The following is a 15792-nucleotide window of genomic DNA, read 5'->3' on the forward strand; positions in this document are numbered from 1 at the left end:
AAACCAGGCCAAATATGACACGGTCATCCTCAAAATGGACCAGCACTTTCAAACTGAAGTAAACGAAACTTTCGAAAGATACATCTTTCAGCAACGCCTGCAAGGTAAGGAGGAGCTTTTTCAACCCTTTTTGACGCACCTCCGGATTCTAGCGCAGTCCTGCGGTTACGGCACCACCACAGAGTCCATGATCAGGGACCAGATTGTTTTTGGCGTTGCCTCCAGTGGCCTACGCCAGCAGCTTCTTAAAATAAAGAGCCTCACCTTAGCGTCTGCTGTGGAAGCCTGTGTCCTCCATGAAAATGCGACCTGCCGTTTTGCCCGATTTCAGGCGTCCGAGTTGGCACGGAGGGGGTCCCCAGCCGTCGAATCGGCAAGCCAGGCCGCCCACGACGTTGAACGCATCCAGGCCGTCGATTTCTTCCCGCCCCACGGCCCGGACGACAGCGGCCGCTTCCCGCGCTTTTCGCGGTCTCCCGCGCAGGTGCGCGCCAAGAATAACGGCCACAACGAGGGACGCACTGCGCAGGCGCGCCCACCGCAAGATCGCACTGCGCATGCGCAGTGGCGCAACGAACGCCGTGACGTCATGACGTGCAGCAAGTGTGGAGGTCTACACTTAAAAGGGCAATGTCCTGCAAAATACCAACAGTGCAACAGATGTGCCATGATAGGCCACTACGCAGCCCGCTGTCGTGCGGCTCAACCCATGGATCCGGCGCATCCTCGACAACCTCGCACACGAGTCAGGACCGTCCAGCCCACGCATCAAGACTTCCAGTTAAGTGATGCAGATGACCAGGATGACTTCAGAGTTGCCGTCATTGATGTCAACAAGGTCAATGCCATCAATCCAGACGATGAGTGGTGTGCCACCCTGACGGTCAACCGATCGCGCGTCGCCTTCCGTCTGGACACCGGCGCATCCGCCAACCTGATTGCTTACTCTGCAGTCCAGGCCATGAAGGTCAAACCACTCATCACACCATCCCGGCTTAAGATGGTTGACTATAACGGGAACGTTATCCCGTCCGCAGGATCTTGCCAGCTACAGGTGACTCACAAGGGGTACACGGCCACACTCCCCTTCGAAGTTGTGGGCTCATCAAAGGACTCGTTACTGGGCGCACAAGCGTGTAAGGTCCTTCACCTGGTACAGCGCATCATGTCTCTCTCTCCAGATGAGATATCCGACTTCCCGGATGCTGAGTTCCACGCGAATCTCCATTCCCTCCTCGCTCACAACCAGGAGGTTTTTGAAGGCATGGGGACATTGCCACACACGTACAAGATTCGACTCAGACCGGACGCCATCCCTGTCGTTCACGCACCTCGCAGGGTTCCTGCGCCTCTCAAAGACCGCCTCAAGGCACAACTGCAGATTCTTCAGGACCAAGGGGTCCTATCCAAGGTCACGGAGCCCACGCCATGGGTCAGCTCCATGGTCTGTGTAAAGAAGCCCTCTGGCGAGCTCCGTATATGTATAGATCCAAAAGATCTGAACAACAACATCATGCGGGAACACTATCCCATCCCAAAACGAGAAGACCTCACCAGCGAGATGGCGCGAGCCAACATATTCACTAAATTGGATGCGTCCAAAGGATTCTGGCAGATCCAACTGGACCCGGCCAGCCGAAGACTATGCACATTCAACACCCCTTTTGGCAGATTCTGCTACAACCGGATGCCATTCGGCATCATTTCGGCATCTGAAGTATTCCACCGCATTATGGAGCAGATGATGGAAGGCATCGAAGGGGTACGTGTATATGTGGACGATATCATCATTTGGTCCACCACTCCGCAGGAACACATGCATCGTCTTCGACGTGTCTTCACCCGCATACGGCAAAATGGCCTGCGTCTCAACCGTGCGAAGTGTGCTTTCGGCCAGACGGAGCTGAAATTCCTCGGGGACCACATCTCAAGGTCCGGGGTCCGTCCCGATGCAGACAAGGTTAGCGCCATCACAGCCATGCCACGACCGGCTGACAAGAAGGCTGTCTTAAGATTCCTGGGCATGGTCAACTTCCTTGGGAAGTTCATTCCCAACCTGGCTTCTCATACAACAAACATGCGCCATCTCGTAAAAAAATCGACGGAATTCAACTGGCACCAGTCGCATCAGCAGGAATGGGAGGAGCTCAAGCACAAACTGGTCACGGCACCAGTGCTGGCCTTCTTTGACGCGACTCGCCCTACAAAGATCTCAACAGACGCCAGCCAATCTGGTATTGGAGCGGTACTCCTGCAAAAAGACAGCACGTCATCATGGGCCCCGGTTGCGTATGCCTCACGAGCCATGACCCCTACCGAACAGCGCTACGCGCAAATCGAAAAAGAATGCCTGGGCTTGTTAACTGGACTGGACAAGTTCCACGACTATGTGTATGGCCTGCCACGATTCACGGTCGAAACTGACCACCGCCCCCTGGTCAACATCATTAACAAAGACCTGAACGACATGACTCCTCGCCTCCAGCGCATCTTACTCAAACTCAGGAGGTACGATTTTGAACTGATCTACACTCCGGGGAAGGAACTCATAGTGGCGGACACTCTTTCCCGAGCAGTGAGCACACCACCAGATGCGGAGGGGTTCGTGCGTCAAATTGAGGCACACGTGACTCTGACAGCAGCAAATATGCCAGCTGATGATCCTTGTCTGGCCCACATACGCGCAGAGACGGCGACTGACCCTCTGCTGCAGCGAGTGATGCGCCACATGACGGAAGGGTGGCTAAAAGGGCAGTGCCCCCAGTTTTACAATGTGCGAGATGATCTCACCAATATAGACGGGGTCCTTATGAAATCGCATAGGATCGTCATTCCACACAGTGTGCGCCAGATGATTCTTCGTCAACTACACGAAGGCCACCTGGGTGTCGAAAAATGCAGACGAAGGGCCCGGGCGGCGGTATATTGGCCGGGTATTAATGAAGACATAGCCAACATGGTGCTCAACTGCACAACCTGTCAGAGGTTTCAGCCGGCGCAACCTCCGGAAACACTTCTACCACACGAGATGGTGACGTCCCCCTGGGCGAAGGTGGGTGTTGACCTATTTCACGCGCTCGGCAGAGATTACATTGTTATTATAGACTACTTCTCAAACTACCCGGAAGTCATGCCTCTCCATGATCTGACGTCGTCCGCAGTCATTGGGGCCTGCAAGGAAACGTTTGCTCGCCATGGCATTCCAAGGACTGTCATGTCAGACAATGGACCTTGTTTTGCCAGCCGTGAATGGTCGTCCTTTGCCGCAGCATATGGTTTCACTCATGTGACATCCAGCCCTCTGCATCCACAATCGAACGGGAAGGCTGAAAAGGGTGTCCACATCGCAAAGCGGCTCCTGTGCAAGGCGGCTGATGCCGGATCGGACTTTAACCTTGCCTTGCTGGCCTATCGATCGGCCCCGTTATCCACGGGCCTCTCGCCAGCGCAGCTACTAATGGGTCGCTCCCTCAGGACGACGGTACCTTCCGTCCTGGCACCGACAACAGACCATGAGGCGGTTCTTCGGGACATGCAACTGCAGCGTGATCGCCAGAAAGGTCGGTACGACACACGAGCGACGGACCTGCCCCCCCTGTCCTCCGGAGACAAAGTACGCGTCCATCAACCGTATGGTGGCTGGTCAGCACCGGCCGAAGTCCTCCGACAAGTGGCTCCCCGCTCGTTCCTGGTTCGCATGCCGGATGGTTCCGTGCGTCGCCGCAATCGGCGCGCCCTTCGCCGACTTCCACGTTCACAGCCACACAACACGCCAGATCCTCAACAGGCTTCCGAGGATGACTTTGTGGAGCTGCCGCACATCACGCCCTTTCCATCGCCACCCATGGCCATGCCTGCACAGCAGCCGGTGGTTCTTGATCCACCCTTAAGGCGGTCAATCCGAATTCGTCGCAAACCCATTAGAATGGACTTATAATACAGTTCATATGTTTAATAAGTTGGACAATTTTACATGATAACCTGTTGTTGTTTATCGTTCCAGATGTCGTCTGACTGGACAACTGTTCAAAATTTTTTTTCTTCTTCTCTCGTTCGAATTTCTGTTATGTTATGGTACAACTGGATTCATGTGACGCACTCGACATCGCCCCATGTACATAGTTCCGTCATAGACACATGCTGCACACGACACACACACACTCTTAGATGCACTCACGTCACGATCATATTTATTACCACGTAGGCACATATCTTTGTAAAAAGGGGGGATGTCATGATATTCAAACACACACATCATGATGGACACACTAACAGGCAAATCAGAGTACACAACACCACAACCAATCACAGACAAGAACACCAACCACATAAAAAGCACGAGCACGACACCTGGAGGTCAGTAGGTCTGGGGAGAAGGAAGCATGAAAGAGCTGTTGAAACACCACAAGCAGGGAGCCCCCCACGTGCAGAGTGCAAAGACCAAGTTGTAAATAGTGAGTTTAAATAAACAAGTGTTGTACCATATGCAACTGTGTTGGCTCTTCTGTGTGTTAGAACACCCAACACCACAGAAGGAGGTGTTTCTCTAATCGTATAAAAGAATTGTCAGACCAGAGCTCGCAGACTGTGTACAGTTCTGGTCACCACAGGGCAGGAAGAATGTGATCAGACTTGAGAACGTACAGAGATGATTAACGGGGATATTGGCATGAATGAGAAACTGTAATCAGGAGGAGAGATTGGATTGGCTGGAGTTGTTTATCTTTGAATAGAGGAGGCTGAGGGGAGATTTAATTGTGATGTCTAAAATGGGAAGGAATCTGGAGCGAGTGGATTGGGAAGAACCAGTTTCAATTGGCAGAGAGGTCAATAACCAGGAGCAAAGATTGAAAATAATTGTTAGCAGATTGATGGGGGGATGAGGAGGAATCTTTTCACCCACAGGGCGGTGTGAACCGTCTGACAGAGCCAGAAGGGGGCGCTCTGCTTTGTCAACCAGCATGGATACAATGGATCGAATGGCCTCGTTCTGCACCCTGAATCTTTCCACGTTCACAAATATTTCCCCCCATCCCAGCAATGCCTTTCCTCTCTGTCTCAGTGCTACCTTCCTGGGAATCTCCCATTATTCCCCAGGTTTCACTCCGTAGAATCCACATCTTCCCTTTCCCAGGATTCACTCCCAGCCCCATTGCTCCGAATAATGATCCCAGTTTCTCTGAAGTTTCACTGATGAGTTTAATTGAGTTTCCCGTGGACTTACCCGTTGAATCTGTACCATCCAGTGAGAAGGTTGTTGTCACATTGAACACTAGAACAGTCAGTGTTAGCACAGTTTGTGCTCCTCCATGGCTGGTCCAGGACTGTGTGATTCACACACGGGTCGGCAGACAGGAAATGGCAGCAACCTGTTGATTGTAAAGATAAAGTTTAGGAAATGTTCCACACTGACTCGTCTCCATTGAAACATTAAAAACCTCCCTTTCACCCACTGCTCTGCTATCAAATCCCTGAAATGAAAGCGGGAATCTCTGCTCCTTCCCGAGACCAGTACCCGGAACCCCCCACCCTCACCCCCGACCCCCAGCTCCATCAAACATCAGACTTTGGCCCAATTCACTAATTGGGAACAGAGTCCCATTGGGAGCGAGTTTAGCCGCATGTTTCCGGGCGCACGCAGTGCCGAGACACACAAGGATATACAACGTGACTCGCGCTGTATACGGAGCCTCAGCCGGGACCGCGTGGTCGAGGCCGCGCACCAGAACTCACCAGTGTGGTGAGAGAGCGGGATGCCATCTTTTAATGGCACAGCCCAGGGTGCCCAGGTGGCACAGCCAGGGTGCCCAGGTTGGCACAGCCAGGTGGCACAGCCCAGGTGCCCAGGTGGCACAGCCCAGGTGCCCAGGTGGCACAACCAGGGTGCCCAGGTGGCACAGCCAGGGTGCCCACATGGCACAGCCCAGGGTGCCCAGGTGGCACAGTCCAGGGTGCCCACATGGCACAGCCCAGGGTGCCCAGGTCGCACAGCCAGGGTGCCCAGGTTGGCACAGCCCAGGGTGCCCAGGTTGGCACAGCCCAGGGTGCCCAGGTTGGCACAGCCAGGGTGCCCAGGTTGGCACAGCCAGGGTGCCCAGGTTGGCACAGCCAGGGTGCCCAGGTGGCACAGCCAGGGTGCCCAGGTGGCACAGCCAGGGTGCCCAGGTGGCACAGCCAGGGTGCCCAGATAGCACCAGTGCCAGGGCACCACTCTGCCCAAAGGGCATGCATCTGAGGGTCTCCAATCCCATTGGAGAGCCTCCAATCCCCCGGGGATCCCCCCCCCCAGCCGGAGGTCCCCCCTCCCCCCGAGTGCCGTTGGGTCTGGTTCCCGATTGTGGGGTCCACTGCTGAATAGCGCTCGCCCGAGGTCTCCAAGCGATTCTTCACAGTGCTCAGCAAAGGTTTATACCAACAAAAAGGAAGGACGGTAGAGAGAAAATCGACCGTGGATATCTAAGCAAATAAGGGAGAGTATCAAATTGAAGGAAAAAGCATACAAAGTGGCAAAGTTAGTGGGAGACTAGAGGACTGGGAAATCTTTAGGGAGCAACAGAAAGCAACTAAAAAAGCTATAAAGAAGAGTAAGATAGATTATGAGAGTAAACTTGCTCAGAATATAAAAAAGATAGTAAAATTTTCTACAAATATATAAAACAAAAAAGAGTGGCTAAGGTAAATATTGGTCCTTTAGAGGATGAGAAGGGAGATTTAATAATGGGAGATGAGGAAATGGTTGAGGAACTGAACAGGTTTTTTGGGTCCGTCTCCACAGTGGAAGACACAATTAACATGCCAGTGACTGATGGCATTGAGATATGACAGGTGAGGACCTTTAGATGATTGTTATCACCAAGGAGGTAGGGATGGGCAAGCTAATGGGGCTAAAGGTAGACAAGTCTCCTGGCCCTGATGGAATGCATCCCAGAGTGCTAAAAGAGATGGCTAGGAAAATTGCAAATGCACTAGTAAACTCTGGGGTGGTCCCGGCAGATTGGAAATTAGCAAACGTGACACCACTGTTTAAAACAGGAGGTAGGCAGAAAGCGGGTAATTATAGGCCAGTTAGTTTAACTTCAGTCGTAGGGAAGATGCTGGAATCTATCCTCAAGGAAGAAATAGCGAGGCATCTGGATGGAAATTGACCCATTGGGCAGACGCAGCATGGGTTCATAAAGGGCAGGTCGTGCCTAACTAATTTAGTGGAATTTTTTGTTTCAGGACATTACCAGTGCGGTGGATAACGGGGAGCCAATGGATGTGGTATATCTGTATCTCCAGAAAGCTTTTGACAAGGTCCCGTACCAGCCTCCCCGAACAGGCACTGGAATGTGGCGACTAGGGGCTTTTCAAAATAACTTCATTTGAAGCCTACTTGTGACAATAAGTCATTTTCATTTCATTTCAGGTGCCACACAAAAGATTGCTGCATAAGATAAAGATGCATGGCATTAAGGGTAAAGTAGTAGCATGGATAGAGGATTGGTTTAATTAATAGAAAGCACAGAGTGGGGATTAATGGGTATTTCTCTGGTTGGCAATCAGTAGCTAGTGGTGTGTGGTGTTCCTCAGGGGTCAGTGTTGGGCCCACAACTGTTCACAATTTACACAGATTGTTTGGAGTTGGGGACAAAGGGCAATGTGTCCAAGTTTGCAGACGACACTAAGATGAGTGGTAAAGCAAAAAGTGCAGAGGATACTGGTAGTCTGCAGAGGCATTTGGATAGGTTAAGTGAATGAGCTAGGGTCTGGCAGATGGAATACAATGTTGACAAATGTGAGGTTATCCATTTTGGTAGGAATAACAGCAAAAGGGATTATTATTCAAATGATAAAATATTATAGCATGCTGCTGTGCAGAGAGACCTGGGTGTGCTAGTGCATGAGTCGCAAAAAGTTGGTTTACAGGTGCAAATTAAGATTAAGAAGGCAAGTGGAGTTTTGTCCTTCATTGCTAGAGGGATGGAGTTTAAGACTAAGGAGGTTATGCTGCAATTGTATAAGGTGTGGGCACACCTGGAGCATTCTGTTCAGTTTTGGACTCCTCACCTGAGAAAGGACGTACTGGAGCTGGAGGGTGTGCAGAGGAGATTCACCAGGTTAATCCCAGAGCTGAAGGGGTTGGATTACGAGGAGAGGTTGAGTAGACTGGGACTATACTCGTTGGAATTTAGAAGGATGAGGGGGGATCTTATAGAAACATATCAAATTATGAAGGGAATAAATAGGATAGATGCGGGCAGGTTGTTTCCACTGGCGGGTGAAAGCAGAACTAGGGGGCATAGCCTCAAAATAAGGGGAAGTAGATTTAGGACTGAGTTTAGGAGGAACTTCTTCACCTAAAGGGTTGTGAATCTATGGAATTCCTTGCCCAGTGAAGCAGTTGAGGCTACTTCATTAAATGTTTTTAAGATATAGATAGTTTTTTGAAGAATAAATGGATTAAGGGTTATGGTGTTCGGGACGGAAAGTGGAGCTGAGTCCACAAAAGATCAGCCATGATCTCATTGAATGGCGGAGCAGGCTCGAGGGGCCAGAAGGCCGACTCCTGCTCCTAGTTCTTATGTTCTTATGTCTCTGGGGCGAAGGGCTTGAATCCCAAAGCCTCAGACTCCTCGGGAATCTGATCCAAATACTGATGCCGCCCACAGTGAGGTTGTTTTGTGTGTCGGGAGGCGGTGGGAGCCGGGTAGATCCCGGCTCTCCTGGCATTTACCGGCCGCCCTGTGCACGGCGAGCTGATTTTCGTGCACAGCGTGGCCATTGGATCGACCCCTTTGTATTTTCTAAACACTTATTCTTTCAGCCTGAAAACCTCAACAACTTGTTCCAGTGAATTTCACATCCAAGATTCCCCCAAACTATCCAGGATGTTGTCCTCACTTCTCCTGGAATCTCCCGATATTCCCCATGTTTCACTCTGTAGGATCCACATCCTCCCTTTCCCTGGATTTAATCCCTGGCCCATTGGTCTGACTAATGATCAGGATGTGCTGACATCATTCCGAAATCCACTGGGATTCTCCTCAGTGAGAGCGGATCTCAGACACGGCTGTGATCCCGTGTCCCACACAGACAGGGGTGTCACTCGCCCACTCGATGGCGGGAGAGACCTCGCCAGATCTAACTTTCGGTGTCCCAGGACATTGGAGACCCCAGGGTGGTCAGGGACAGGACAGGGGGGTCGTGCCAGGGAGCCCAATTGCCTCCCTCCCTCTGCCCCAACCCTCCTTCCACTCAAACCCTCCCTCTGAATACCCTCCCTCCCACAACCCCCCTCCCCAAATCCTCCCTCCACTCAAACCCTCCCTCTGAAAACCCCCCTCCCACAACCCCCCTCCCCAAACCCTCCTTCCACTCAAACCCTCCCTCTGAATACCCTCCCTCCCACAACCCCACCTCCCCAAATCCTCCCTCCACTTAAACCCTCCCTCTGAAAACCCCCCTCCCACAACCCCCCTCCCCAAACCCTCCCTCCACTCAAACCCTCCCCCTGAATACCCTCCCTCCCACAACCCCCCCTCCCCAAGGCCTCCCTCCATTCAAACCCTCCCTCAGAAAATCCTCGCAAACGCCCCCCTCTAAATCCTCCCTCCCAAAATACCTCCTCTCCAAAGACTCCATCACAAACCCCCCTCCCCAAGCCCTCCCTCGCAAAATCTCCCTCCCCAAACCCCTCCCTCGACTCAAACCCCTCCTTCGGCACAAACCCCTCCCAAAACCCTCTCTCTGCTTGGATCCTCCCTCCAATCGATCCCTCTCTTCTAAAAACAACCCTCCCAAACTCTCCCTCCAAAATACTCCCTCCAAATCCCTCCCTCCACCCAAACCCTCGCTCCAGCTTCTCATCTCCCTCCACTGCCTCACCTCCCTCCAGCACCTCACCTCCCTCCAGCACCTCACCTCCCTCCAGCACCTCACCTCCCTCCAGCACCTCACCTCCCTCCAGCACCTCATCTATTTTATTTGCCTTCTCCCTCCAGTGCCTCCTCCCTCCAGTGCGTCACCTTTCCCGGCAAACTCTCTAACTGAGGTAATTGTGTAAACTCTCCCCATCATCCTCAAATTTAAATCCTCCCAAACCATTCATTGTGTCACAATCTCCTCTGACCTGAGCCTCAAATGTCATCCCTCTGCGTCCAACACAACCCCGTCACCCAATCAGTGGAGGCTACAACCTCATCCCAACATTCCAAGCTGGGAACAGTCTTCCCGAAAGCTCTCAGTCTCTCCACCTTCCTCTCGTCCCGAACTCCCTCCTAAATACACACCCTTCAATAAAACCTCTCCAAAAAACAACTTCTCTCTTTCAAACCAATTCTTTGGTCAGGAAGAACCTCTCGAGGTTTTGAGGGGAAGATACTGAACGTAGACAATTGTATTTGTTGTACAATGGCCGACCGTCCTGAATGAATGTTACTCACTCAGACATCCCAGAATCAGCAACAACGTCTTCATCTCACTCGGCATATCCTGCAAAGGAAAAGAGACAATCCGTATGGGAGAGAATTCCGGCAATGGGAAAATTAGAGAGAATGTTAAAAACTGTGGGTGGGATAGTAAACATTGAGGTTATCTATCTATAGAACATAGAACATAGAACAATACAGCGCAGTACAGGCCCTTCGGGCCACGATGTTGCACCGAAACAAAAGCCATCTTAACCTACACTATGCCATTATCATCCATATGTTTATCCAATAAACTTTTAAATGCCCTCAATGTTGGCGAGTTCACTACTGTAGCAGGTAGGGCATTCCACGGCCTCACTACTCTTTGCGTAAAGAACCTACCTCTGACTTCTGTCCTATATCTATTACCCCTCAGTTTAAAGTTATGTCCCCTCGTGCCAGCCGTATCCATCCGTGGGAGAAGGCTCTCACTGTCCACCCTATCCAACCCCATGATCATTTTGTATGCCTCTATTAAGTCTCCTCTTAACCTTCTTCTCTCCAACGAAAACAACCTCAAGTCCATCAGCCTTTCCTCATAAGATTTTCCCTCCATACCAGGCAACATCCTGGTAAATCTCCTCTGCACCCGCTCGAAAGCCTCCACATCCTTCCTATAATGCGGTGACCAGAACTGTACGCAATACTCCAAATTAGGCCGTACCAGAGTTCTGTACAGCTGCAACATGACCTCCCGACTCCGGACTCCCGACTCAATCCCTCTACCAATAAAGGCCAACACTCCATAGGCCTTCTTCACAACCCTATCAACCTGGGTGGCAACTTTCAGGGATCTATGTACATGGACACCTAGATCCCTCTGCTCAGCCACACTTTCAAGGACTTTACCATTAGCCAAATATTCCGCATTCCTGTTATTCCTTCCAAAGTGAATCACCTCACACTTCTCTACATTAAACTCCATTTGCCACCTCTCAGCCCAGCTCTGCAGCTTATCTATATCCCTTTGTAACCTGCTACATCCTTCCACACTATCGACAACACCACCGACTTTAGTATCGTCTGCAAATTTACTCACCCACCCTTCTGCGCCTTCCTCTAGGTCATTGATAAAAATGACAAACAGCAACGGCCCCAGAACAGATCCTTGTGGTACTCCACTTGTGACTGTACTCCATTCTGAACATTTCCCATCAACCACCACCCTCTGTCTTCTTTCAGCTAGCCAATTTCTGATCCACATCTTTAAATCACCCTCAATCCCCAGCCTCCGTATTTTTTGCAATAGCCTACCATGGGGAACCTTATCAAACGCTTTGCTGAAATCCATATACACCACATCAACTGCTCTACCCTCGTATACCTGTTCAGTCACCTTCTCAAAGAACTCAATAAGGTTTGTGAGGCATGACCTACCCTTCACAAAGCCATGCTGACTATCCCTGATCATATCATTCCTATCTAGATGATTATAAATCTTGTCTCTTATAATCCCCTCCAAGACTTTACCCACTACAGACGTGAGGCTCACCGGTCTATAGTTGCCGGGGTTGTCTCTGCTCCCCTTTTTGAACAAAGGGACCACATTTGCTGTCCTCCAGTCCTCTGGCACTATTCCTGTAGCCAATGATGACATAAAAATCAAAGCCAAAGGTCCAGCAATCTCTTCCCTGGCCTCCCAGAGAATCCTAGGATAAATCCCATCAGGTCCCGGGGACTTATCTATTTTCAGCCTGTCCAGAATGGCCAACACCTCTTCCCTACGTACCTCAATGCCATCTATTCTATTAGCCTGGGGCTCAGCATTCTCCTCCACAACATTATCTTTTTCCTGAGTGAATACTGAAGAAAAATATTCATTTAGTATCTCGCCTATCTCTTCAGACTCCACACACAATTTCCCATCCCTGTCCTTGACTGGTCCTACTCTTTCCCTAGTCATTCGCTTATTCCTGACATACCTATAGAAAGCTTTTGGGTTTTCCTTGATCCTTCCTGCCAAATACTCCTCATGTCCCCTCCTTGCTCGTCTTAGCTCTCTCTTTAGTTCCTTCCTCGCTACCTTGTAACTATCCATCGCCCCAACTGAAACTTCACACTTCATCTTCACATAGGCCTCCTTCTTCCTCTTAACAAGAGATTCCACTTCCTTGGTAAACCACGGTTCCCTCGCTCGGCACCTTCCTCCCTGTCTGACCGGTACATACTTATCAAGAAAACGCAGTAGCTGATCCTTGAACAAGCCCCACTTATCCAGTGTGCCCAACACTTGCAGCCTACTTCTCCACATTATCCCCCCCAAGTCACGTCTAATGGCATCATAATTGCCCTTCCCCCAGCTATAACTCTTGCCCTGCGGTGTATACTTATCCCTTTCCATCATTCACGTAAACGTCACCGAATTGTGGTCACTGTCCCCAAAGTGCTCTCCTACCTCCAAATCCAACACCTGGCCTGGTTCATTACCCAAAACCAAATCCAACGTGGCCTCGCCTCTTGTTGGCCTGTCAACATATTGTTTCAGGAAACCCTCCTGCACACACTGTACAAAAAACGACCCATCTATTGTACTCGAACTATATCTTTTCCAGTCAATATTTGGAAAGCTAAAGTCTCCCATAATAACTACCCTGTTAATTTCGCTCTTATCCAGAATCATCTTCGCCATCCTTTCCTCTACATTCCTAGAACTATTAGGAGGCCTATAAAAAACTCTCAACAGGGTGACCTCTCCTTTCCTGTTTCTAACTTCAGCCCATACTACCTCGGAAGAAGAGTCCCCATCTAGCATCCTCTCCGCCACCGTAATACTGCTCTTGACTAGCAGCGCCACATCTCCCCCTCTTTTGCCTCCTTCTCTGAGCTTATTAAAACACCTAAACCCCGGAACCTGCAACATCCATTCCTGTCCCTGCTCTATCCATGTCTCCGAAATGGCCACAACATCGAAGTCTCAGGTACCAACCCATGCTGCCAGTTCCCCTACCTTGTTTCGTATACTCCTGGCATTGAAGTAGACACACTTCAAACCACCTACCTGAACACTGGCCCCCGCCTGCGACGTCAAATCTGTGCTCCTGACCTCTATACTCTCATTCTCCCTTACCCTAAAACTACAATCCAGGTTCCCATGCCCCTGCTGCATTAGTTTAAACCCCCCCAAAGAGCACTAACAAATCTCCCCCCCAGGATATTTGTGCCCCTCAGGTTCAGATGTAGACCATCCTGTCTGTAGAGGTCCCACCTTCCCCAGAAAGAGCCCCAGTTATCCAGAAATCTGAATCCCTCCCCCCTGCACCATCCCTGTAGCCACGTGTTTAAATGCTCTCTCTCCCTATTCCTCATCTCACTATCACGTGGCACGGGCAACAACCCAGAGATAACAACTCTGTTTGTTCTAGTTCTGAGCTTCCATCCTAGCTCCCTGAAAGCCTGCCTGACATCCTTGTCCCCTTTCCTACCTATGTCGTTAGTGCCAATGTGGACCACGACTTGGGGCTGCTCCCCCTCCCCCCTAAGGACCCGGAAAACACGATCCGAGACATCACGTACCCTTGCACCTGGGAGGCAACATACCAAACGTGAGTCTCTCACGCTCCCACAAAATCTCCTATCTGTGCCCCTGACTATATAGTCCCCAATTACTAATGCTCTGCTCCTCTCCCCCCTTCCCTTCTGCGCAACAGGGACAGACTCCGTGCCAGAGGCCTGTACCCCATGGCTTACCCCTGGTAAGTCTTCCCCCCCACAAGTATCCAAAGCGGTATACTTGTTTCTCAGGGGAACGACCGCAGGGGATCCCTGCACTGACTGCTTTTTCCCAGTCCCTCTTACAGTTACCCACCTATCTCCAATCTTTGGTGTAACTAATTCCCTGAAACTGCTATCTATGACCCCTTCTGCCTTCCGAATGATCCGAAGTTCTTCCAACTCCAGCTCCAGTTCCCTAACTCGGTCTTGGAGGAGCTGGAGATGGCAGCACTTCCTGCAGGTAAAATCAGCAGGGACACTAACTGCATCCCTCACCTCAAACATCCTGCAGGAGGAACATTGCACTCCCTTCCCTGCCATTCCTCTAACTTTCTACCAAGATCTGGCTAACAACTAAATTAAATTTTTTATAAAAAATAATAATAATATAATAAAATATGGTACTTACCTCAGACCAATGGGTTTTATTATTAGGTTAGAGGAGGAGGGCGGGTGGGAGACACTACACGTGTAGTGTCTCGGGTTTCCTCTCCACCAGAATTTATTGGTGAGGGTCTTCCCAGACGTCCGCGGGTCGACTTCCTGTTCCCGCCTAAAGCACTAATTTTAAAAAAAAAAAAAGAAAAATTCTCAGCTCCTGCTGAAATTGACTAACCAGCCAGCTCCACTCCCGCCAAAATCGACTGGCCTGGCCCTGCAAAGACAAGTGCTTTTAAAGGACAGACTTACCTCCCAGCAACCACTTCCGCAATGCTCCCGCTGAAACTGACTCACCAGCTGTTCTCCCGCCAAAATCGACTGGCCTGCCCCTGCAAAGACAAGTGCTTTTAAAGGTTGACTTACCTCCCAGCAGCCACTTCCGCAATGCTCCCGCTGAAACTGACTCACCAGCTGTTCTCCCGCCAAAATCGACTGGCCTGCCCCTGCAAAGACAAGTGCTTTTAAAGGACAGACTTACCTCCCAGCAGCCACTTCCGCAATGCTCCCACTGAAACTGACTCACCAGCTGTTCTCACGCCAAAATCGACTATAGTGAGTGAAGTCTCTCTGGGAGTGGGATAGTAAACATTGAGTTTATCTATCTATAGTGAGTGAAGTCTCTCTTTGGGAGTGGGATAGTAAACATTGAGTTTATCTATCTACAGTGAGTGAAGTCTCTCTGGGAGTGGGATAGTAAACATTGAGTTTATCTATCTAAAGTGAGTGAAGTCTCTCTGGGAGTGGGATAGTAAACATTGAGTTTATCTACCGATAGTGAGTGAAGTCTCTCTCTGGGATTGGGATAGTTAACATTGAGTTTATCTATCTATAGTGAGTGAAGTCTCTCTGGGAGTGGGATAGTAAACATTGAGGTTATCTACCTATAGTGAGTGAAGTCTCTCTCTGGGAGTGGGATAGTAAACATTGAGTTTATCTATCTAAAGTGAGTGAAGTCTCTCTGGGAGTGGGATAGTAAACATTGAGTTTATCTACCGATAGTGAGTGAAGTCTCTCTCTGGGAGTGGGATAGTAAACATTGAGTTTATCTATCTAAAGTGAGTGAAGTCTCTCTGGGAGTGGGATAGTAAACATTGAGTTGATCTATCTATAGTGAGTGAAGTCTCTCTGGGAGTGGGATAGTAAACATTGAGTTTATCTATCCATCGTGATTGAAGCCTCTCTCTCTGGG

General features: G+C 50.3%; 1 protein-coding gene across 5 annotated transcripts in view; it reads right to left on the reverse strand.

The window, feature by feature from the left end:
• LOC140403374 (pancreatic secretory granule membrane major glycoprotein GP2-like) overlaps positions 1-15792 on the reverse strand; it is a 198459-nt gene that overhangs the window by 132423 nt on the left and 50244 nt on the right. For 4 of the 5 annotated variants that reach the window (XM_072491296.1, XM_072491295.1, XM_072491297.1 and 1 more), the window contains 2 exons: positions 10425-10473; positions 5225-5369 (listed from right to left, as the gene is read on the reverse strand). In XM_072491296.1, coding sequence (XP_072347397.1) covers positions 5225-5369; positions 10425-10470 — 191 coding nt within the window. In that variant the 5' untranslated portion in view covers positions 10471-10473. Of the gene's footprint in view, positions 1-5224; positions 5370-10424; positions 10474-14571; positions 14625-15792 lie in introns of those variants that run through there. The other variant, XM_072491298.1, reaches the window with a different exon arrangement.

This window comes from Scyliorhinus torazame, chromosome 27 (assembly GCF_047496885.1).
Source record: "Scyliorhinus torazame isolate Kashiwa2021f chromosome 27, sScyTor2.1, whole genome shotgun sequence".
Taxonomy (NCBI): Eukaryota; Metazoa; Chordata; class Chondrichthyes; order Carcharhiniformes; family Scyliorhinidae; genus Scyliorhinus; species Scyliorhinus torazame.